Raw genomic sequence first — 25,967 nt, 5'->3', positions numbered from 1 at the left:
CGGTGGTGTTTTCCTTTAAGTGTTTATTAGTGAATAAGCTCCATCGCTTTAATTCATGCATGCTCTCTAGCAAACATTTATTTTGTGCATAGGTTTCATTTTATAATTGTTTTCTACCACCAGCTTTGATGTCTGGAATCTTTGATCAGAAACGAGGATATAATTCTTCCTTATTAGTTCCCTGTGCAATAATAGTCACAAAATCCAGCCATCATTCACAGTCACGTCTGACATGTGTTTACATTAGCATTGTGCATCCCCTGATGTGATTCAGAATGGAGAAAATGTTGCCCAGATTTGCTGCAGATGTTTGCTGAATGGAAAATAATGTGTTTAGTTGTGTCTGACACACAATGGAGGGCCACATTTAGTGTTTACTTATAAAATTGTGGAAAACACTACATTAAAAACATATACAGATGAATGAATCACAGTGGATTCATTTTAAATGGCTGATGTTGAACTATTTTACTGCTAACCGCTGAAATCTGAGGCGATTATGCAGAAACTCTGTTTTGGCTCCACAAGCCGTTTTTGAGTCAGACGTGTATTTCCTGTACCTCAATTATAATATTTAAATGCGAGCTTTTAAAGGGCATGTCACGCTGTATGTGGAAATGACAGGGGTTTTTGACAGGAAACCACATCACTTTTCATCTGTCAATGACAGCATGGTTTTGAAAAGCTTTTGCACAGGCGACGAGAGAGTATTTATCACAATGTGCTTAACACTGGGAAATTCCAACTAAATATTTAGCTTACCCAATCAAGCTGTTGTATGCAAAGGCAAGCATCGCTATTGCATATATTTAGGGTTAGTGATTTAAACTTGAATGGAGTTGACATCCTATCCAAACTGCAATCAAGCGATTTTGATGTTACACTTATATTTAGCATCTCTTTTCTAGTGATTTTTAACTGCTCTAGCAGCATAATTACCAGACTAGTCTCTGGCCTTTTCTTCTTCATCATGTTTTTTATAACTGTTGCACATGTGGCACATCTGGCGCTCTGCCTGAATCATTACTTACTTTTTATGTTCCACTCGCCGTCGCCATGGAAACTGCTGCATGTTTGGCAGTAAGCCTTTGAAGGCGAGCGAGCGAGCGAGAGAGAGAGAGAGAGGATTGCAGCTCTCAGGAATTGGCCTACATCCAGTGTAATCATGGCGGGGAGCTAAAACGAGGCGTTTGGCAGCACACCAGGTTTCAGAGAACAAAGATGTGAGCCACTAATGTTGGCTACAGAGCCGGCTTGGCATCTTTCACCATTTCCCAGCAGCCCCTTTCCACGGCTGCCTGCCAATCCACCCTCCCTCCATCTCACCCCACCCCTGCTGGGACGGCAAAGAGGATCTGAATAAAGAAAGAGACTTGTTTTTCTCTGAGCTCCCCTGCTCCAATGACATCACCTCTGCAGCCTCGAGCCCTAGATTCCAGACGCCGAACACATTTTTTCTGCCCGGGCCTCCATTTTGACTGAATTCCTCCATTTTATAATTGCTCTTCCTCCTCTGTGTCACGAAATGTTTGCTGTTTGCGCCGTATAAAATGTGAATGAACTTACTTTTTGTATAGATGAGGAAATTATTTAAATGAGATGAATATATGCGGCTGTTTGGGAATTTTCAGTTATGGAAAAAATATTTTCCATTATTTTTTAACATATTAACAAAATAAATCTACTGTAACTTATATTTTTCAGAATCAAAATATGTTTATTAGACAAGTTATGGTTAAAAAATACACAAAGCACAAATATACATATACAACCAGACCAAACAATAATAATCCTTTAAAAAGTAAAATACATATTTCAAAAGATAATATAAACTTTACATAACAACACAAGGATTAGTAATCACAAAACTGAGGTTACACAATAGTCAAACAAAACAAAAATATTCACAGTTGAATTCATGAGGTGGAGAGAAAAAATAGCAACGCGGTAAACAGGATGTTGCCTGTCAGTGGGGCTATCCTGGTGAGCGCACAAGTTGCCATGGTTACCATTTCCTGAGAAATTTACAGCCAATCAAAAGGAGGAAAAGAGATTTCACAGACCGTCTGCGCTTGGAAAAACAGGGTAAAATGACAGCGGGTTCACTTGACACACTTCAGTGAGGCGTAAAGCATGTACACGTTTCGGCATGCCCTCTCGTTTTATAGCCGAGACTTGTGTTGTTTAAGGCCGTCTGCTTTTTTGTCAATGTGTCTGGGTGGAAATGAATTTAACTCTTTGATTTTTAACTGATATTAAACAGCTTTAGAGGCTTGGAAAGTAAAAGCAATGAAAAATGTCTGATGCAATGTGTTTATGCAGAAGGTAACACATTTATACAGTATACATCAAGCACGAACCGAACGTTGATAATATTTTTCACCACAATGACACTGTGACATTAAAAATCATTGGCATAGGCACTTTTTCCACCTTGTGCTTTCTTTGCCCACATTTTGATGTTTGAAATAGTGCCTTAGAAATGCTGAGTCATGATCCATTTACAAAACAATGTCAAGCAAATGCCCTTCTCCTGGCTAATATTTCATCGACATTGCCCTTGAGTGACACCGCAATGTGTTGATGTGAAATCTGATAAGCCTGACCAGAATGCAAAGGTTAATGCAGGAGGAATTAGTTGTCAGGCTGGAAAGCAGAGACAATATTTACAGTTTCAAGGGTACAAAGCACGCCACCGCGCTGTAGTTTCATTAGGGAGCCGAAGTGCATCGCGGTTGAAAATAAGCCCTGGCCGTGAGCCAAAGGATTTGATCGTTGAGAAGGGCGAGGCGAGCTGTGGGTACGTGACTAAACATCTTACTTCCTCTTTCCAACGTCACGAGGGCTTGCACAAACACATCCTGCCTTGTGTCTGCAGATTTCAGACGCATTGCTTCACCCGAAGAGCCCTGAAGCTGCACTCAATTGGAACGGATCCAAAACACAAGGGAAGGCCCTACAAAAGCACACTGGGCTATTTATTGGGTAGGTTGGACACTATGTGCCCAGACCTGATAGCCCCAAATGTGCACACCCAAGTAAACGACAGAAACAGAGTAAGGCTGTTTGGAGGGCAAGCTTTGTGTGTGTGTGTGTGTTGTTGCATAATATTTCCTTATGACGGATATGGGTATGACTGTCAAAAATGCAATGCCCAAAACTTTTATTGTAAGGGTTTATTTAATATCATTTTAAAGGTGGACTTATTGTGAAATATAGTGGTGTGTTGGGATTTCTGTACACGGCTCAGAACTGAAATTTGGGGGGTTTCCAGTAAAAGCAGAAGTAGGCCTACTTTGTTGCTATTTAAAATGCTTGCAAATACACATGAGCTGTATTTATACAATTCACTAAATTTGAGTATTTACCATTAGGCAGCATAAAGTATTTTTTCGCAATGCTATTTAAACGACTATTGAAAAACGTTTAAAATAATATGTATTAACCAAAACAGGGTTTCCATTAACAAATTAATAAACATTATATTTACAATTTTTTTTATCTTTTATTAAGCTTTTAATATTTAAACCTGCACAAAATCATTGTTTTTCAGTAAAAATACATATCTTAAGGACGTTTAGATGTTGTTACTTTAATGCATGTTAAACAAACAATAATTTTGTAGTCTAGAAAATAATTATACTCACTACAGAAATCTAATTGACTTTATCATGTACATGACTTGGCAATCACAATAAAATGTAAATTCCCTGACTGTGGAAACCCTGTAACGTATTACATTTAAAAACAAACTCTCACCCTCCGAGCGCACGATTTGCATATTATTGTTCTCCAACGTCAGCGACAAAACGTTCAACTTCGAGTTGTTTCGTATGCGTGGATTGCGAAAGTGTTTCTGTCGGGCGGTCACAGCAGCTCTCTCTGGCCTCACGTCAAGCTGTTAAACAGCAGCGAGCGCCAAAGCGCATGCGCCGCAGGGGGAGTTCTGTCGAAGAACCGAGTCGATACGGCGGGAGCTGGTTGGTGACGTCACTGCTCCACATTGAGCTCCAGCCTGGCCGCTGTAGTGAGTGAGTGAGTGAGTGAGACAGATAGCGCGCGCGTCGTAGTAAAGTGCACGCTACTATGAAGTTGTCTTTGTAACTTAATTGTTTCAACTTGTGCGGCCGCGATAGGAAGTTATATCGTTTTTACGGCATCCACGGACATTTAACAGAGGATTCTGCTTTATTTCAGGGGTGTTTAAACAAAAAAAACCGATGTCGTCCGCAGCGGTAGCTGCCTCGCGCAGGCAGTCGTGTTATTTATGCGACTTGCCTCGCATGCCGTGGGCTATGATCTGGGATTTTACTGAGCCCGTGTGCAGAGGATGTGTGAACTACGAAGGGGCCGACAGGATCGAGTTTGTCATCGAAACGGCGAGGCAGCTCAAGCGAGCTCACGGCTTTCAGGATGGCAGACAGTCGGGACCCGTTAAACAGTTGTCGGGGAAAGAGATTCACGCGCCGGGAGACCCGGGCTCGCGCCCGCCGCAGCCTCTCGATCGTTACGATCGCCCGCCTAGACTGGGACCTGAGTATCAGTCCGCGCGGCAGGCGAATGGCATCCCCGTGCCAAACGGATTCTCAAAACCAGACGATCCTCCGGAGCTCAACCGCCAGAGTCCGAACCCGCGCAGGAATAGCGCCGTTCCGCCCAATTTAGTGCCTTTGGTGAACGGCGGGATGATGAACGGCAGACCGCCGCAGATGGCGGGTCTTAATCCCGCGGAGCTCGGAAATAAGCGGCCAGCCTCCGTCTCTAGCACGGAGCACGAGAAGGACAAACACCGACCTGACAGCATGACACCAGAGATCAGCGATAGCCATAAGAGCCGGGAAGACTGGTTGAACAAGAACAAAACGGTTCGGGATCTGATGACGATGAACCCGTACGATAACAGATTCAAGAAGGAGCACATGCAGCAAAGGGTGTATGAAAGCAGCAGTAGCAGCACTCCTGCCTCAAAATCTGGTGTGTTTACTCTCTTTTATACTTTCACTATCAATATATATATATATATAAAACATGTGTATAGTCTAGTAATATATAGCATGTAATTGAGTCTAGTGTATATATTTACTATGTGTATTTATCATATTGTTGGAGGGTCAGTGTATTTTTCCCATATATGTAGTATGAAATATATGTATAATGTGTGTGTGTGTAAAAAAAATAGTGTATAATTTTAGTGTTATCAAAAGTATTTTCCTTAAATAGTCTAGTCAAATAGATTTAGTTTACATTCATATTTTTTTATGTGCATGTTTCAATCATTTGTTATATAGGTGTGTGTGTGTACAGCAGTGGTTGGGTGGGATTGTATTGTTGCCTCATAAATGGCCTGGTTTGAATGAGAGCACTGTGGCATGAGTCAGCTGCAGGGAAATTTCCGCTGATCGTGTATTTGCATGTGGCGCATTTGCAGCCAGCCTCATTGTTACGTCTGGCACTACAATGCATCACTGCGTCTGCAGGGTTGTTATGCATAAAGGCAGCTTTGTGCTGGCTTTGTGTTACAGCAATCCGGTTATACTGCACGCTGTGCTTTTTACTATAGCATGCAATATTAACTCACCTTGTATGCGCTCTTGCAGATAGAGGCAAACATCCCAAGAATTTAAAGAGGAAAGCTTCTCCAGAGCCAGACGGAGAGGGCAACGTAAAGATTAATGGGGACGGACAGCCGTGGCTTCCGGCGCCAGGAGACGGCTTAAAAATGCCACCTGTGCCGACCCCTAGCTTCGCCACCCTGCCATCCACGTTATCGCCGCACCCTCGCACCACCCCGCCAGAGGCCGCAGGCACTGTGGCTCAGAACGGACAGTCTCCCATGGCGGCACTCATTTTGGCCGCAGATAACGCCGGTGGCAACAGCTCGCCGAAGGACGCCAACCAGGTCCACTCTACGACGCGCAGGAACAGCAGCAGCCCGCTGTCCCCCAACCATCAGCGACTGGCACGGTCTAGCGCCACGCCGCACGGGCCGAACATGGATCCGGGTCATCCTCAGAGCATTCCGGACTCGTCTGTTCCCAACAGCATTCCGCTGTGCTGCACGCTGTGCCACGAGAGACTGGAAGACACGCACTTTGTCCAGTGTCCCTCTGTGCCATCGCACAAGTTTTGCTTCCCGTGCTCCCGGGAGAGCATCAAACAGCAAGGCGCCACCGGAGAAGTGTACTGTCCGAGCGGTGAGAAATGCCCGCTGGTGGGCTCAAACGTACCTTGGGCGTTCATGCAGGGCGAAATAGCCACCATACTCGCAGGGGACGTCAAAGTAAAAAAGGAGAGGGACCCTTGATTACGTCATGGCATATATTTTCATTTACCTTTTTGAAAATATTCAAAAAAATATTGATCTATATAAACATATAAATACGAATATCACATACGCATACCATCCGAACAGAAACTAACGGACATGTATATAATGAACATAAGGGACGTGAATTCTTCGTAAACATTGCTGTACATTTTTTTGATTACATTGTGTTTCTATATTTTTTGAAGATAAAAGGTATGTACTCATTATAACGGACTGCGTTCTTCTTTGTCAATGTTTAACGATTTCTTGATGTATTTTTGGTTATGGTGGCAGTTCCTGTTAAACGTAGGATGTGACTAATGCAACTCTACGAGCACTTGGCAAACATTGAAAAATGCTTCTAGCTGTACTTGTATGCACTTGTTTAAAATTGCCAAATACATTTTCTGATCTTGTATTAACGTAGAGTCTCTGTTTGCTTTTTCTGAGGCCAAAATTCTTTGATCTGACTCGCCTTTCGCTCTGGGCACGAGGGATTCTTACTGCTGTGACGCATAGTTAAGGGAATACATCCAGTGTGCATCATCTCGAATATGTGGTTACAGTGGAGGGCTCAGTTATTTATTTTAACCAGGTCATGGGTTGTATTTAAAGTCTTAGCGTTACAGTACACTCATCAGTAAACATTGATATGTAATTACGTTTTGGAGCGGCTGCTTGTTTTTGCTACTGTAATTCAAAGCAATGACATATAGGCATTGAAATGTAAATAGTTACCATAAGCAGTTCTTTGTGTTGTGTTTGGATGTGGTACGAGTGCTTCATGCAGGAAACTGCCAAGTCAGACATGGGTGGAGTTGTGTGAAACGACTGTGACTGAGTGTGTGTGTGTGTGTGTGTGTGTGTGTGACTACTATTGACTAGCACAGTCTTTTACATATGTCAACTTAGTTACTCAAAGTATCTTGCATTTTTTCTTCAAATAGTCATTGTTTAAAACCATGCAATCGAGTTTTTTTTTAATATTTACAAACAATACATACTTTCAGAAAATGTAAATGTAAAGGAAACCATTTATTACGAATAGTGCAATGGTGCAGTAAGGTTGCATGAATATAAATCACATGTGCAGAGCTCAGAGAGAAATGCAATGAACAGTCGCTTGTAAAACAACATGTGGTCACATGGTTAATGCTGCAATTCCGGTTACTGTACTGTAGTTTACACGTGTTTATCTTGTCATCTGTGATATCTTTTGAAGTTTTGCTTAGAATTTAGCATTCCAGGTCATTTATTCATGTCTCATTAGCAGCAAGAGTTGTTTTGAACTCAAACATCACATTTCGCCCTACCATTGAAATGCACTTCCTGTATATTTTGGCAAGAATGGACAGACGTAAATCTGTTTTCTGCACGATCGTACGCATGCGCAGAGAAATGCAATATCACATTAGCTTGTAAAACCACAAGTTGTCACATGGTCGGCTCTGGAATTCCCAAGTCACTGTGCTTATTTTACCCTTGTTTGGTATTTGAGGTAGTAAAATGCCTTTACAAACTAGCTAGACCTGTAAGAGTGTTATGCATGTTAATACATCCAAGCATTTTATGCACCAAAAACAACAAAGACATCAACCCCATGACAAATACTGGACGTCACATATTTCTCCATCAGCAAATGGTCTTGATCCAAATAAAACCTCAAGTGAGGCTTATTTGGAGATGCATTTGCCATTAGTGGTTTCAAAAGATCGGTTACTGGAACAGGCATGCTTGAAAAGCAAACCGCTCATTATTTAGTGATAGATTACTAGTAGTGTGTAGATGAAGCCCAACCGTCTCAATCAAAGATAGCTTTTGGAATTGGAACGGCAAAGTAAGGATCTTAAAGCCTAGTTTGTCAAGGCATGACAATGCCGAATTAGGAAACTAGTGAAATAGAGAGCACGGTGCATTGGGAAAGTCTCAAAATAACTCTTGTGGCAGGCTCAGCTGTGGCCTGGCCCACAAATGTATTTTCCACAGCTTGCAAGTTTGAAAGATAAACAGCTGTTTGCGTCTTTGATCAGTGTTTTGTGAGTGTTAACCTAACCTTTGTACCCAAGCTCCTAAAATGCGTTTCCATTTTAGTACCGTATGCGGATGTGTTCCTTTATATTATTGATGTTCTTTATGCAAATGGACAGTAGATAAATACGACAAAGGTACATCAATTAAAAAGTAATACAGCTACTGTGTACAGGTTTCAGTGTTAAGACTTAGAAGGTGTCCAGCATCAGAATTTTTTAAAAGCCCTTGAAGCCAATTTTTTTGCACATATAAAATTAAGGTCTGAACTAATCATTATTTAAAAAAAATATTTCCTATAGAATTATTTACATTTTTTAGATTATCATTATAAAAATTATCATTACCGCAACATGATATTACATTAAATATATGCATTTACAAACTCATGTTTCGGTAATGAGAACTAAAAAGTTGTCTAGGTACTACGACAAACAAAATTTCAGCTTTTATCTGGAGAGAAAAAAATAAGAACTGCTTACCTGGTAGCCATCTTGTGTGTCACAGTCAATTATGTCCCTTACAACATTTTTTTTTTTTAAATGTTAGTTCATTGGAGCTTAAACAATGAATGAAAATTGTTGCGGAGGATGAGAAAATTTGTCTTGGACACATTTATATTCCTTATTATTGTCTTTACATTTACCAATAATCAACAAATACCACATGTTTCTTTACTGTAAATGTTTATAGTACAACATGGACTGAAGCGTTTTATTTTTTTTAGATTTTCTTTTAATTATAAATATTTCCATGTCAAAGAACCCAAATCCAGTCATGGACACGTTGCGGTAATGAAAATTTTCCTTTTAAATGTGGAAAAGCAACAAAATTGGTTTGTATGATGTCATTTGATATCATGTGCAAAATAGTACACAAAGACGCGTTTGTATGTTTCTTATTTTGATACTCTTACTTTGCATTTACTTTTTTTATCAAAATGTTTCATAGCACCTCATAAGTCTAATTTCGCGAGAATCGTCCATTTGTGCAATGTGGCACAGCTGATTATTATACCCAGAGCAGATAAAAAAATAGTTTTACTTTTATTGTTGCTTATACTTCCGGTTAGGGATTATTTAAATCCCTAAATGTAAGTATTTAAGGAGTATTTTTTTTCATAAATGACTTGCCCTCACGTTGTTCCAAACCTACATTTTTTTGTCTTGCTGAATACAAAGGAAGATATTTGTAATCAAGCACAGACATTTGTGATCTTTTGAACTGGACCAATACAACCCTCAATCCCTCGGCATTGTTGTGGCATGTTGATTTTTTTTCAGGTAAGCACCACTAAACAATCAGTTTATTAAGTGTTTTGCATGTTGTGAGTCTCTGTTGATTTTTCTGTGGATTTTACGGACGTGTTTATGAGTCCTGCATGCGTCCCTCGTCACCGCAGCCCTGGTTTTGCCATAACACGAGCCGTGCCGTTGCCTGGTGACAGACGTGTAGTAAACACAGGGTATCACGGCGCTCTGTGTCGTTTTTAATACCGGGAACATCAATCTTCTGAGCTTTACTGCTTCCCTTGACAGCAGAGACCAAGAGAAAACAACCATGCAGACGTGATAGTGAGGGCTCGGACAAAACCAGTCATTTTTTTGCAAGTCTGTTCTGGTAGAACTGCAGACAGCAAGTAAAACTATGTGTTGTGTATAGTGAGATAAATTTAAGTGTCTCCAATATGTTTTGTTGTTCGTGTCAACAACAATCCACATTATGCTAGGCTTTGCAATTTATGATAAATTTACTAAATTGAATTGATTTTCAGAGATGATTTATGTAAATGTCTCATGAAGTCAGAAAAAATCCTGATAATATAAGGGTTGCAAGTACATTTAGCTTCCTAATGTTGTGTGATTTAAGGAGATAAGATTATGTGCTTATGGGTTAATCAGTGTCCTGTTTCCGTACATCGACTCTGACGATGACAGCACACTCTTATGTCTACTATTAAACCAAACCGACCTTTGAACCTGGATACTGCGTTCTTATTGGCTCAGAAATACACTGTAATGCAGTAAAACATTGAAATGTCAAGACAAACTCAAACTAAAGGTTAACCAATGACAGGGCCTCTATATAACAAATAATGTTATTGTATACATTTAATTAAAATGATTCATAACATGATGAGCCTCTAAACCAACCATAAGATTTTTATTTAAAATATATGATTGTGTAAAGAAATTTGCATTTGCATTACAAATGCTTTTGCAATGCAGTTCTGTATAAACAATAACAGAATCAAGAAAAATTATTGACAAATTTATTGAGGTGTCTCAAAAACTTTTCTTTTAGGATGATACTAATTCAAACAGATTTAAGATTAAGGTTATAATCTAAACAATTGATTAAACAATCTGGAGGGCTACTTTTTGATATAGTCTACTCAAAACTTATTTACTTTACTTGTTGATTTTATTTTATTTTACTTGTAGATATGTTTTTATCATTGTTTAAAATATTAACATACGTAAACCAAGCCTAGCTAATATAAAAAAAAGATGTAAAAAATTAATATTACAATTGAGACATTTAATAGAATGTGCTTTGGCGGCCACCTCACAGACTCCGACCCTTGGGCACCATGCTGGAGACCCCTGATCTAAACTGTTGTACATTTCATACTCTCTCTTACTGCCGTTCTGTCACAAAACCACATCATGTTTAATGTAGGAATGTAGTTTTTCTGGTGTCCTCGGCACAAGCTCTGTCAACAAGTCATTTTGTGTCATTTAGTGAGAACTACTTTAGAAAACAATTTACATTTCACAACTCAGCACAAAAGGCCCGGCTGTGCTGTCATTGGCCCGTATCCAGCAGACACTCCTGGTTCTCCTATGTGTTTTCCAGCCCTGCCTGTTTGCTGTGGTTACACTGAAACCACTGGTTAGTTTCATTTATCATTGCACTTACTCACTCTTGGTTTGGGATGTTTGAGAGTAAAAGAGATTTAAATCCTGACATTTCTAATTAAGGCTTTGAGGGAAAACACTGTCTCAATACTGATGTCATGACTGACTGTACTGTGGTGAATGTGTAAGTCATAGATCCATAAAATTTAATTGGTTCCATGTAACAATGTATTATACAGTAGATATATCATTTGTGCTTTTTACTTTTATGCAAAAATTACGAGAATCAATTGGTTCTCAAACTTTTCACATGTAGGGCACCCCCCCCAAGAAAATTCATGCACTGTAAAAAAAAATCTTTGCTGCCTTAATTTTTTTTGTTAAATCGACTCAGATTTACAAGTCATGTCAACTAGGGTGGCCATACATGCCATTCTTCCCAGACGCGTCCTGGCCAGGATTTCGGGTGCGTCTTCCGGAAGTCATATTTGTCGACCACAGTGCATAAAAGTAAAAAGTACAAATAATATATCTAGTGTATAAAATTGTTACATGGAACCAATTACATTTTATGGATTTATGACTTACACATTCACCACAGTACAGTCAGTCATGACATCAGTATTGAGACAGCGTTATACCTGGAAGCCTTAATTAGATATGTCAGGATTTAATCTCCCTTTACAATCTCAAAAAAATTTAGTGCTGTTGGTAAGTAGTTTTATATTTTTTAGGGGTAGTTTCCTGGACAGATATAAGCTTATGCCAGGACTAGGCCTTAGTTTAATAAGAAAATATAACTAGTTTAAACAAACATGCCTTACTAAAAACATTACTTGTGTGCATTTTGAAACAAAACAAAGGGCACCGATGTATTTTAAGATATGTTAGTGTAACTTGTTTTCAGTTTGGACAGCTTTTACATTTATTTTAATCTAGGACTAGTCTAATCCCAGTCTGGGAAACCAACCCATAATATTTAAATACACAGAATTTATAATAAATTAATGTATTTCATAAATTGTCATAAATCTGGGCCAACCTGACACCATCTTATACCTCCCAGTTTGTAGACCTTATGTTTTGACAAGCACCAAAGAAATTAGCAATTTATGCCTTTTGTAAATTTTAACTAAATTTTTGTACAAAACTGTAATTTTATAAATGCCCGTCTACTGGAAAATATTAGTTCTGATATGAAGGTGAATAATTTTAATAATTTAGCAATTTATGCCTTTTGTAAATTTAGACAACATTTTCGTACAAAACTGTAATTTTATAAATGCCCGTCTACTAGAAAATATTAGTCTTGATATTAAGGTTAATCGTTTTCTGATAGACACAGTATAGCGTGTGATCATGTGTTACACATTGATACTGTTATTATACAACACATTCCAATGACAATACGTTCGTATTTTAAAAGGGGGGTAAGTAAGGAATAATTGACTCCGGTCCTTTGAAATATAAGAAAATAATGCACACCCTAGGTGCAATGCGGTTACACTGCGGGAGTGCATTATTTTCAAATAATTCAAAGGACCGGAGTCAATTATTCCTTTTATACCACGGTTACCACAAACATTGCTTTGGTGCCTATTTTTAAGACATTTGACAAGTAAGGTGTTTATGTGTAAATGTGTATTTACATTTTCAATAAACTATTAAAGGCGATCTAAGCAAATCTGAGTGACATCACTTCTTGTTGACGTTCGAAGTCAAACAAAACGGAGCGTAGCTAACTCCTCCCCCTCCCTTCCGTGCTTTCTGAACGAGTCATGAACGCGCCCAATCCCAAGTTCTTGATGTTTATTGGCTGGAACACTTTATGTTTCGTGGTGGTAGGTTTGACCACTTTGTTTTTGTTGCAGTTTGTGGAGCCTGGGCTGTCTACAGAGATCGTGTATTTTACAGTGTGTTCAGGGGACAGGCAGTTAGCAGATAGTGAGGAGATGTTTGCTATATGAAACAAAAAAAAATGTATTGGCTAAAACGCGTGAATTCACTTAGATCACCTTTAAGTGACACACACAAACACACACAAACGCATTGGGTGAATGAAACCGAACTTTTATGAAAACACCTGCTAGGGTGAAGATTTTCAGAAACTGATTGCAGCGTTGCCACGTAGCCATTGAAACTTGAGTTTTTTGGTTTGTAACGTTGTTTATGGCAAGGTGAGACTCTGCAATGGTTTCTGATTGGCCAAAATGTCTTTACGGTTAGGGATATATCATCATCTGTTGGTTTGGCTTACTCTTGACAGCACTTTATACCGGGTTTTTGTTTGTTTATGTAGACGTAGAGCTTATTTTTACGAAGTAGGGAAAAGCTCTGTTTATAAAAAATACCCGTGTACGTCTGGAGTATAGGCCTTAAAGTGCTCACAAATATATCCTGTAAAACTAAGGTTTCATGGCAATTGTAAAAGTGTCATTTATTTAGTCGACAGGATCAATGATGTGCAGGTGTTAGCGAGCTGATAAAAGCACAAAACTCTTTTTCAATGACATGCATTTAGGTTCAGCAAGCTCATGCTGTGTTATAAACATTTTATGGGCACAAGTGTGGGAAAGAGGACGGTTTTCTTATCTGAAACGACAGTGCACCTTGTACACAGGATTCAATAACAGACAGAAGGGTAGGGCTGTGTTTTTGTTGTGTGGTGTGTGTGTGCGTGTGTGTGTTTTGAGGGACCAGACTCATCCCACAAGGTGATTTATCTGTCGGTTCCCACAACAGAAGTTACATCAGCCATCATCTGTGTTTACCTATAGTAGTGATGGTGAAGTAGCGTCTCATAATGAAAACTGCTCTTCTTTGTGTTGGGTGTTTTGTCCACTTCCAGCAAAACCTGTTCTGTTTTGTCTTACCCAGTTGCTTCATTTTATTATGTTTTGGCTTAAGTAATTGTCCAGATGTTTCATGACCAAAACTGTAATTGTTATTTCCTTACCGTTTGTTCCCAATCCCAAATGTATTTTTATGTTGACTTAACAAAGCCAACATAATGTTGTTGTATCTAAGCTTATTATGTTGGCTTAAGAAAGCCTTGATGTTGCTGACGTTGCACTTAAATTTATTATTAGATATAATCTATATATCTATTTTAATATATTATATATTAAATCTAAATCATGCTAGCTTCAACCTAAATCCTGCTAGCTTTGTGCTAAATCATGTTAATGTCATGTTAAATAATGTTATCATCATGCTAGCTTCATGATAAAGCATGTTAGCATTATGTTAAATAGCTTCATACTTAAACATGCTAACAGCCTGGTAGACTACTAAACTAAACTTCTTTCAAACAGTTGTACACATTCAGGCCAGGCTTTGTTAAGCCAACATAAAGTTTATCTCCAAACTTTAGCATCTGGTTTTTATGTATTATCTGTTATTGAACAGATCCGTATGAAAATTCATCATCATCTTTGTACCAAAAGGGGTTGTGACATCAAGTTGAGTATATGGATGAATTTTTGTTTCTGGTGATTTTTTATTCAACCTTCAGTTCTCTGTTATTAGATGCATACGAACGGAAGGGCAGCAGGAAACGCATCCGACATGATGAATTTTAGATCCTGGAAAATCCCCACAGAGTCTCAAACACAAGACATCACAGAGACTGAGGCAGACACATCTCATTTCAGTTCTGTTTATACTGCTGAGGTAATAATTACCCCCTTACTCGTGCCAGGGCAGATACGAGAAGCTTCCACCAATGTGTCCCATATCGTACTTAAGGTGCGTTATTGTGTAGTTTCCTTCAGATCTCTGTTTCTGTTTGTTATTCAACATGTAAGAGACCGATCATGCTAATACTTGCGGCACATGGTTTTTTATTGCGTCAATTCTCTGAATACAATAGCACATGAAATCAAGCTTTTGTAGCTAGTTTGTTTGACTTTACACGTTTGCATATATTTTAGGCCTAACTGTCCAAATCATTACAAATGAATGCATGTAAGCAGTTGCATTCGGACTACATGTGGTTGCAAAGCTTCTACTTTAATGAGCACTAGTGCTACTGCGATTCTAGGCCACCTGTTCTGTTCGATATAGGTCATTATATTATTCTTTTTATAAAAGACTCACGCTGATCACTCCATTATCAATGAAGGACATAAATGTGACGGCACAGAAGAGAAATCCACAGTCCGTCTCTTTAATTAGCCCATGATAAATCCAGCACACCACATGCGCGGTAGATATTCATTGAAGGAGGCAAAGACAGGGCTGCGCCAAAAAAAGAACCTGGTCCACATTCACCAAATCCCAGTATAGACGATGCACTGGTTAATTTTAGGCCTGCCAGGCAAAAACAAGGTCGCCCACAAATCCTGAATTGAGGACACCTTGGAATTTTTCATCAATCAAAGCTCCCTTTAGACTTTGGCCCCACTTCTGTACTGAAATGGAGTCTTTTCTTCTGTAGTGCTCGGAAAGCCTGGAACTTTAACTGGCAATTAGGTTGTGTTGGCTTAAGATCTGGGCATATGTAAAAAATCCCCACTTAAATGCTAGGTTGTGAGAGGATATTGAGGTGGGTTGGGTCTTTCCAGTACAGAGCAAAATAACGGAAGCCCCAAATCAGTAATTTTGCAAAGCGTGCACATTAAGGGGTTGTATATTGGCACTGATCCAAACCTACACTCTTGATGCTTTAAAGGTTTTTCACAGCGGTGCTTCCTCAAAAAGAAATTCATACTTTCATACCTTTTTATAATTTAAAGAACATTTTTTACTACAAAGAAACTTTTTGGAAACAGAAATAGGGATCCTAAACAATTAATCGCAATTAATCGTTAGCAGAATAAAAGTTTTTGTTTACATCACATATGTGTGTAAACTGTGTATAATAAATATGTATATATATAAATATGAACACATTCATGTATAATTTTAAGAATTTTTTTTTATATATTAAGTATTTATATTTATATATATAATATAAATTATACATAAATATACAAATGTATATACACATGTAAACATTTCTAAAACATATACATGCATTTGTGTACATTTATTTATACAAAGTTATTATACACAGGTCACACACATATATGATGTAAACAAAAACTTTCATTCTGCTAACGATTAATCACGATTAATTGTTAAGCATCCCTAAACAGAAAGGTTCTTCAGATATTAAAGGTTTATGGAACCATAAAGCCAAATTTTTTTGTTTTACAGTATATTAAAGGGTTGCGTACCGATTAATCGCGATTAATCTATAGCAGAATAAAAGTTTTTGTTTACCAAACACACCAGCTTGGTCCAGTTAAAACCAATTAAAGCTGGTTTCACCTGGTTTTAATGTTTCAACAGGGAAAACACTTAAAAATAAAGGTGCTTTTATTTTACAGTATATCATAGGGATGCATAACGATTAATCGCAATTAATCTATAGCAGAATAAATGTTTTTGTTTACATCATATGTGTGTGAACCGTGTATAATAATTATGTATATATAAATAAAATATAAATATGGACACATCCATGTATAATTTTGAGAAAAAATTAGGACTGTCAAAAGATAAATCGTGAATAATTGCATACAAAATAAAAGTTGTTTTTGCATAATATATGTGTGCATTGTGTGTAATTATTTTGTATATATATGTATATGTATATGTATATATATGTATATGTATATGTATATGTATGTATATGTGTATATATATATATATATATATATATATATATATATATATATGTATATGTATATATATGTATATGTATATATATGTATATGTATATACAAAAACTTTTATTCTGCTATAGATTAATTGGGATTAATCGTTATGCATTCCTATGATACACTGTAAATTACAAGCACCTTTATTTTTAAGTGTGTTCTCTGTTGAAACATTAAAACCAGTTGAAACCAGCTTAAAGTGGTTTTAACTGGACCCAGCTGGTGTGTTTGATGGTTTTATAGGAATTTTGAAGGTGCAGCCACTACTGTACACTTGTAAAAAACATCAACATATATTGTGTTACAATTTCAACTTGATTTTATAAGTTATGTCAACTTTTCACAAGCCAAAACTTAAAATAGTAGGTTGAATTGACTTACAAAACCAACTTTATGCTGTTTTTTTTACATAGGTGGTGTTGTGCTGATTCAAAATAAATAGAAAGCCTCAATTAAGCTGCGTTCAAAGATTTTACTTTATTTGGTAAGGTTCTGAGGTAGCGTCACAAAAGATCAGCATTATAAAGAATGCAGTGTGACCAGATGCAGGTCGACGTAAGAAGAATGTAAATAAAAGAAGTTAAAGTTAAGAAGAACGCTTAAAGAAGTTGATTGATAAATTCAACTTGTACCCTGTCTATGCATGTTTATGTTTATAAGCTTGTCACATTTGATGTAATATTTCATGCAGAACTTTAGCTTGTATGTATATTTTCTGTTTTTATTTTGATGATTGACCTTTAAGGATAAGTTGGAGTCTATGTATAACCACACTGAACATCACCCCCTCCCAACACACACTTTTAGACTCCTGGATGTTTCCATTTTAAAGAAGATATGTCTGAAATGTGACTGTTCGGGATGTCTATCAGATTTCATGAAGATTGAGGTCACCAGTTCTAATTTTGTCTTCTGTACTCGGGACTGATTTGTAAAGGTAACTCTTGGAGAATGTGTGGCTTTAAATAGCTGCAAGACATTTGGGCGTTCCACTTTGACGCTTGTTTCGAGTCTCATAACACTGCTGTGAGGTGCCAAATCCCATAGAGGCTGTAATACGAGAGCAGCTATTCCTGTCTGTCAGCTCCCGGCCACGCTGGACTGCAAGAGAAACTAATAACATTCAGGAGACGGCTTATGCTCTTATGTCATGACCATTGCTGTAGCATAGTGAGAAATAAACCCCTCTGGTTGAGTTTCAATCCAAGCTGGAGTGGAAACTTTATGATAATGAAGAGAAAAAGTGTTATAATTTGGGGAAGTGCTTCAATGAAGATAAATTGTAAAAATGTTTAAATGTAAAACTTGTGAGGAGTTGCCAGGGCGTTGCTACTATGGGGTTTTCTAGGGGATATGGCACTTGTTTTATCCTCATCCAGATCATCAAATTGCGTAAACAGACTGATTCACAGAACAGAAAAGACACAGATGGATTATAGCATTGTGCTATGTAACAAGTAGGAGTGAACCGACCAGTGTCTCAACGTGCTATATATCAAAGACTTTAGATCTGCTGTTCCTCCCCTCAGGGTCACCGCTGTTCTTCAGTAAGTTTTGTCAGTACGTCTCCTCCCTCTCTTTGTTGTGCCGAGCTTAGTTTCGGCGCCAAAATAGACGCTTGTAGAGTTCTGTCATTGCATGTCACTAACAGGTGTGCAGTGAAAAGAGTCCTGTGAAGAGCGTTACACAATCACAGGGCATGACAAGAACAGAAAAAAGTTTGGTGTGGGCGGAGCCTCTTCACCCGTGCACAGGTGCATGAATACAATAACTGAAGGCTTTGGTGTGACATTACCCTTAAATGGTTTTACTGGGGCAAAAGTACAAAATCGGTCAAGTCATTTCCTTGACGTTGTGTAGCTTGATATGATAAATGCAGTGAGTCAGTGACTAATACAAAAGTAAGTGTAAAGTTGTGTAACATGAACCCAAACAATGAAAACTTTCATTGTGTATTCATCCTCATGTTGTCCAAACGTCTATGCTGACAGATTCAAATGTGCATCTGTTCACTTTCATACATTTTTAGATGAGTTGGTCATGACTTAATTATATAAATCTGTTGCGTTTTTTGTAATGGTTTGTTGGGAAAAGATGGATTAAGATTCTTTAGTAATCCTCAGTGTTTTCAATGGAAATAAACTGTTCCTTTAATCATTGAGTCCACCTGAAGTGACTCATACCTTATAAACTAGGCCAAAAGCTTTTTAACTCCTTTTCCGATGACATAGTTGACGTTCACTCAATAGGCATTGAGTCATATGAGGGTGTGTGTTTAGTGAAACCGGTGGGTGTGTTTGTTAGTGAGCTTTGGCACAAACCCAACAATGCAGTGAAAGATGAGAAGGAAAGAGAGAAATCCCGATGTGCTGGTGCAAAGTCCGCAGCTGTTTCTGGAAAATTCTGCGCCCCGACCCAGTATGCAAGACATGAATAACAGTTGTGCCGTCCAGACTGGATATTTTTTCCCTTCTGACGTGACAAATGTACACAGCCAACGTCTTTGCATTGTAACATTTAACTAAGCACATTCACCCACATGTAATAGGCCCATAAAAAGTAAAAACAAAAGATTTTATTCAAATCAGCATAAAGTAACCAATAGAACAATTAAACACACCAATAATTTAAATATTTATTTAATTTATTTAATAAATGTAATAAAAAATTATTTTATTTAATCAAATATTTAATAAAATGTACGAAAATGTGGAGCAAACTCAGTCCCAACATAGACTTTCTTTCTTAGACCTTTTTAAAGTTTTATGTTATGTTTTAGATTATCGAAAATGTATAATAAAGAAAGAAAAGGTCAATTAATTATCCGTTGTGTAAAGCAAAAAAACAATATCAAGTAGCCAAAAAGAGACCAAAAAGGTAAAAAATATAACTTTTAAAATACTACGAAAACATGAGCTGAAATTTCTGCTCTTGTATCAAAGACATCTATCACTTTTCCCTCCTTTGTTCACTTTTCATTTGTAAAATATTAAAATTTTTATTTTTTTATGGTTCTGCTGTTTCTATTTTCGTTTAAAGCTGCTTTGAAACAACATTGTAAACAGTTATGAAACTCTGGTTAATCTTTCATGAAGATTGTCATTAAAGAGACACTCCACTTGAAAATATACAAGTGGTTTAATGCCCGAAAATAGTCCCCTGCCATTAAAAGTTACTAACGGGACTTTTTTTGGCTGTTGCGTAACATCAATGCGCCTCCTGCAGCCATGTTATGGCAGCAAAGTCCTTAATTATTACGCCAGAATAAGAGTATAGTTCCAAGATATATCTGCCTAGAAAATCGCAACTTTTAAATGTTTGTCGGCCTTAGTACACAATGTAACTACAGAAGAGTAAAGTTTTAAATAGGAAAAATATCGAAACTTTGGTTATTTTTGTTGCATGATGCTAATTGTCTTATCAGATTTAATGGATTGTGCTAAGCTATGCTAATAGTGGTAGCGCCAGATCAGCTGAATGGATTCCAAAAAGGTAAAAATCAAATGTTTAACTCTAGGGGAGCTTGAAAATGAGCATATTTTCAAAAAAAGTGGAGTGTCCCTTTAAAGTCGGCTTAGATGAGTTTGTGACCAGAAATCCAAAATAACCTCATTGGTTTATTAACTTAACGTTTATAATCGACCTCCTTCCAAATCATTTTAGTACTTGAGTTCACATCCAGAGCCTCTGAATGACTAACTCGTGGCATGGAAGAATTCATGTCAGTTTATGTACAGCGGCGACGGCTTTATTTTCCTGTAAGTTGCGCACCAGCTGCTGCAGTGTCTGAACTTGCCAGGGGACGCAGATAAAAGCGCTGATGCATGCTGATATTTTAAGGCCTGTGGTGCCTTAGGAGCTGGATAGTGAGCGGGGTGGGGCAGAATCTGGCACGAGGGGGGCTATCGGCCTTGGGCTGGGTTTATCTTCAGGATTATCTTCACAATCCTGCAGATCTCGGTTGAAAATTCCACTCGAGGTTCTCAGGAAACATTGAGAACCGATGGACAGACATACTGTTGAACTGAAAATCTCACAAAGGTAAAGGTGTTACATCATGAGAAACGTTAAGAAGAGGTCTGAATCAACAATATACTTTGAAGTAAAACTGAAAGTCTTATCAACACACTATTGACATTCTGTTTTTCTTATTAGATTTCTTCCATTAACACTGAAATGTTTGCATTTTAATTAGGGATGCACCGATATAATGGCCTATAATCGGTATTCGCATATAAAAGTTTTTTTTCTACTATCGGACATCGGCTTATTAGTTAAAACAGCTGATCATCAGGGCAGATTATATCCTGGCCAGACTGATATCACGGAAAGTCTTGCTATAGTCACGCAAAATTTGATTAATTTATTCGTGTCTATGGAACAAAATTAATCTTTTTTATGCCTTTTTTTCGTGAAACTCTCCAAAATTTCTATAAATATTTCTTGTGTCCGTGGCACGACTCTCTTTTTCGTTTCATTTTATGTATTGTTTTCTCATAGTGTTTTTCTATTTTCTTACCATTGTTGCTTGGGGTTAGAATCACTTTCTGTTACATTTTTAGACATCCTAACCCAAACCCCAACTCTAACCCCAACTCTAGGCGACAATAGTTTAAATAGTGGAAGAAAAATATGTAGAAATCAATGCTTGAAAGTAAATCCTAACCCAAACCCCAAATTTAACCCCAACACCAAGCGACAATGATTTAAAAATAGGAAAAAAAGGGAGAAAACAATACATAAAATGACGCAAAAAAAGAAAGTCGTGTTACGGACACTAGAAACTATTTATAGAAATTTGATTGTCGCGAAAGACATTCATGCTCAAAGCATGAAAAAAGCTGAATTTCATGCCATGGACACGAATAAATTATTAAAATTTTGCGTGACTATAACAAGTGTTGTTTTTGGCAGCCCATTTAGTTTTAGTGTTAGTCTTAGACTTTTGGACAAAAATGCATTTTAGTTTAAGTCACATTTTAGTCACTTATAAACTTGATAGTTTTAGTCAAGTTTTAGTCAAGGAAAACACAAAAAGGTTTTAGTCAAGTTTTAGTCAATTTAGGCCTCAACTTATAAAGTTGAGAAACGCGGGCCTTGCCTTGTTATTTCACAAAAAGTATTGGAACTTGGCTTAGATTTGACAAGTAGATACATGTAAAACCTTAAGCTTACCATAAAATGTGTCACAAGCCGAATGTCGAGTAAAATTGAATGTATATGATATGTTAACGGTCTAGTTACTGACTACTGACTAGTTACATTTAAAGAATATTAGCGTGATGAGCCTTCAGGTGCCGCTTGAGGTTGGTGGTATTCTTCCCACCTAGTTTGTGATCACATTTACCGTCGTCTCCCAATATGCATTCCGTTTTTCTTTCTGATGGATTATACTGAAAGTATGTCCATAAATCAGCTCGTCGTTTCCGTTTATTGGCGTCACCTTCACACTCCTTCGAACTCGCCACAGCCGCAGGTGTGTTGTTGTTGTGTGAAATCTGGTGCGCGGCATGGCGGTAGCTGGGTGGTGGGCGTGAGTGAGACTGTGTTGACCCAAAACAAGGATAGGAAGCGGCACCATTGTTGATACTTTTTAGCTAAAACAGACATATTTCACGCAAAATTGGCAGAAATGACATGCATTGTGAACGTCAGAATAATAATTTTCGTTCCGTCTCGTCTCGTCAACGAAAACTCGAAAGCGTCTTGTCATGTTTTCGTCACCTTAGACACATTTTTAGCTAGTCATCGTCACGTTAGCGTCATAAAAAATAGGTGCGTCAACGAAATCATTTCGTTATCGTCATCGTAGACGAAAACAACACTGACTATAACACGACTTTCCATGTGATCATGTTGGCTATCAAAAGGGCCGGATTTTTTAATTCGGTATGTAGACCACAAGAGGTATTGCAATTTGTCACAATGCCCTTGCGTCTAATGCAGGGGTGGGCATTCCTGGAGGGAATTGTACTCCTGTACGATGTCCTCCTCGTACTGCTGTTACGATGTACGGGAGGTTACAAAAATCTGGTTGTGCGCATACAGTACAAGTGCACTCTTCTGATGACAAAAATTGCATTACGTACGGGTATAAAATGGACTATACTTCCACTTCAGGATTTTATGGCATAATAATTTGAAACGAGCAGTAAAAAGCAAAACTAGCAGTATGTATCGGTATCGGTAGATGTCAATTCAAGTAATCGAATTTCTGCATAAGCACCAAAATTTTGGATCTGTGCATTCCGAATTTTACTCACCATTCCAATGTTATTTTAGTAGATCAATTCATTCAGCAGGAAGAAATTCACATCAAACCTCTCATGGTCTTGCAATGTCAGTTCTTCTGTTTTCTTCAGGATATGCAAATCTGATGTTAATTAGAATGTAATTAGATTGTGTTGCCTGAAAGTGCAGTGCATGTGTTATAGTGGTTATGCAAGAGATCTTCCAACACATTATTGGTTCCACGATTGTATAATCTGTTTGCATAATTGTCTTTTTAACATCGCCAGTTTCAGATCATTGAATCATAGCGGTAAGACATACGGTAGGTGCATAGATAGACACCGCAAACTTCTTCCCTCCAATTGGGAATAAAAACAGCAGTTATCCAAGTTACCTGTTCATTTGATGGGGATCACACCATACACATCCCAGCAAGCAATAGCCATTATTTTGTAGTCTAGGTTAACTACAGACCATGAGTATCCAACTTCTAGCCAAAATAAATGTGAATTTGGTGTTTGATGTTGTTTTTGCCAAAGTAACTTGTGGTTTGCATGATATTCCATCATGTAAGCAAAGTCAACTGTGATTACAAAGTTTCATTCATTTATTTTTATTTATTTTTTGGCTAGATGCCTATATTTAACTTTCAGTGATAGCCCCAAAATTGCTTGCTGGGGTCTAATCAATTATGCACTTTTGTCGTCATGATTCATGAATAACCAAATCTCGTACCGTTTCTGATTCTTACCAGTCAATGAAATTTCAAGAATACAACAATAGCATATTTCAATGTATCAGACTGAATAAATATTTGTAAATGACGTGTGAATTCACGTGTCTTGTTGCTGAATTGTTTGTATTATCTGTGCTATTTTTGTTTTTATTTCCTTTTATAAACAGCTCGGGTTTTGTTTTGCAATATTTGATATGTGATCTCTATATACAGCTACCTGTGATCTCTATATAGTACATGATCATTTCCTCATTTTTCTGTGCTATTAATTGTCTGAGAAAGAACCTCACCTACATTCTCAGGTGAGGTGGGAGTGGCATTTCATAATTAATGATGAGTTACATCACTAATCAGTTATTTGTATAAACACTGTGCTGTATTGTCCTTTATACTTTCTCAATTAAAAGTAATCATCATTATTTCATCATTACTTCAATCATATTAGCTGGGAAACACTCAGTGTATAGTGGGACATGTCCAGTCTTGTGTTGTCACAATCTCTTGAGATGTTCAGATAATAGCATTCATTAACAAAATAGTGAAGCGTTAACATGATGTCACCCAAAGCCCTGGAGTGTCTGACGTATAAGAAACTGTGTGAGATGGTATTAACAGAGACGGTGGTGCATGCAGATAACTTTGTTTATGCAATCATGTAGAAATGTTCAGCATCACGTTTATCCCATGATACGATAAAGATTTTGTACAAAGGATTAATCACATCCACTGTGGTTCTCTAAGTGAACGATGGATTAGAGACGGTGAGCTAAAAAGTTAATATTGCCTATATGCAACATAAATATCTTAGCGTTCTCATCACGATTTTGATCACATGTCTCCTTTATTCAAGGTAAAACAATCTTTTTTACAGGATCTTGTTTTGTCTGCCGTGTTACCGTTATGTTTGTCAATGAGGTTTGAGGAGGTATCAACCTGCAGTAGCTTTGACATGGTGAGACCCATAAATTGGGGGAAACCCCTAGTTTGAACAGACAAGAAGAGGAGGACTTATGTCAGAATGTAAACAATTTCGATTTTGTCATGCATCATAAAACCATATGTGAAACTTTATAAATGTAACTGTAGCAGTTCTCCTCTTGCATGGCTTAAAACCAGATGAGTTTTTCACTGGGAAACAAAGAGCAATTTTACATGACTTCACAATTAGATCCAGAGAGCTGGACAAACACGTACACAACAATAAACGAATCCCTTTGTTCTGGCTGGAACAGAATGCTGTTTGTTCTGGAACATTTCATGATGATGTCAACATAAGCATCGATCCTGTCTACAATTGTCTTGGAAAGAAAATTGGAAAATTATATTACACACACAGATTCCTGGCCAGTTTAACCTACAGTATATTTTCTTGATTAAAAGAGATTTGTTGATGGAATATAATGCAGAAATCAACACTTAAAGGGGACTTTCACAATACTTTTTTTAAGATGTAAAAAAACCTTTTACTAATATTATATAGATAATTTATAATATCATGTTAAGATTGCCACTTTGTATGTGTGAGCAAAAATATGATATTTTGGGTGTGTGCTTTTAAATGTGCAATAAATGGCAGTGCTGTGGTTGGATAGTGCAGATTAAGGGGTGGTATTATCTCCTTCTGACATCACAAGAGGAGCCAAATTTCAATGACCTATTTTTTCACATCCTTGCTGAGAATGGTTTACCAAAACTAAGTTACTGGGTTGATTTTTTTCATATTTTATAGCACTGGGGACCCAATTATAGCACTTAAACATGGAAAAAGTCTGATTTTCATGATATGTCGCCTTTAAATTGCAATAGGTATCTACCAGAAACATGCTCAACTAAATTATGTCTGACTATGAGATGCTACAGTTAAGTCCTTCAGGTTCCCTGCCTAAGTTATTTTGCCTGTCAAGGTTTTTCTTGAGAGTTTGTTCTGTTTTTAAGTAGCCGTTTTTACAGCTTTTAGTTCATGTCAAAGATTTTCTATTTCTGCTTTTAGTCACAGAGGCAGGTGGTATGAGGTGGAGATTCTTATTTAAGAGAACATTCAGGAAAACCCATGAGTCATAATATGAATTAAATTTGCACTTATATTTTTACTTTAAGGC

General features: G+C 37.6%; 1 protein-coding gene and 1 long non-coding RNA gene across 5 annotated transcripts in view; both read left to right on the top strand.

Moving 5' to 3' along the window:
- The window catches only part of LOC135786707 (uncharacterized), a 113,652-nt gene that overhangs the window by 28,464 nt on the left and 59,221 nt on the right, over positions 1-25,967 (top strand). Inside the window, exon 3 of one of the 4 annotated variants that reach the window (XR_010546981.2) lies at positions 1,082-1,457. The exons of the other annotated variants lie outside the window; for them this stretch is intronic. This is a non-coding gene — a long non-coding RNA (uncharacterized lncRNA). Of the gene's footprint in view, positions 1-1,081; positions 1,458-25,967 lie in introns of those variants that run through there. 4 annotated transcript variants of the gene reach the window in all.
- Positions 3,934-6,729, top strand: irf2bp2a (interferon regulatory factor 2 binding protein 2a). Its single transcript, XM_065296225.2, has 2 exons — positions 3,934-4,974; positions 5,598-6,729. Exons 1-2 carry the CDS (start codon positions 4,221-4,223, stop codon positions 6,302-6,304), a joined length of 1,461 nt encoding a protein of 486 aa, XP_065152297.1. The 5' UTR covers positions 3,934-4,220; the 3' UTR covers positions 6,305-6,729.

Source organism: Paramisgurnus dabryanus, chromosome 20 (assembly GCF_030506205.2).
Source record: "Paramisgurnus dabryanus chromosome 20, PD_genome_1.1, whole genome shotgun sequence".
NCBI lineage: Eukaryota > Metazoa > Chordata > Actinopteri > Cypriniformes > Cobitidae > Paramisgurnus > Paramisgurnus dabryanus.
The sequence above is the reverse complement of the archived record's forward strand: the minus strand, read 5'-3'. Positions and strand labels throughout refer to the sequence as shown.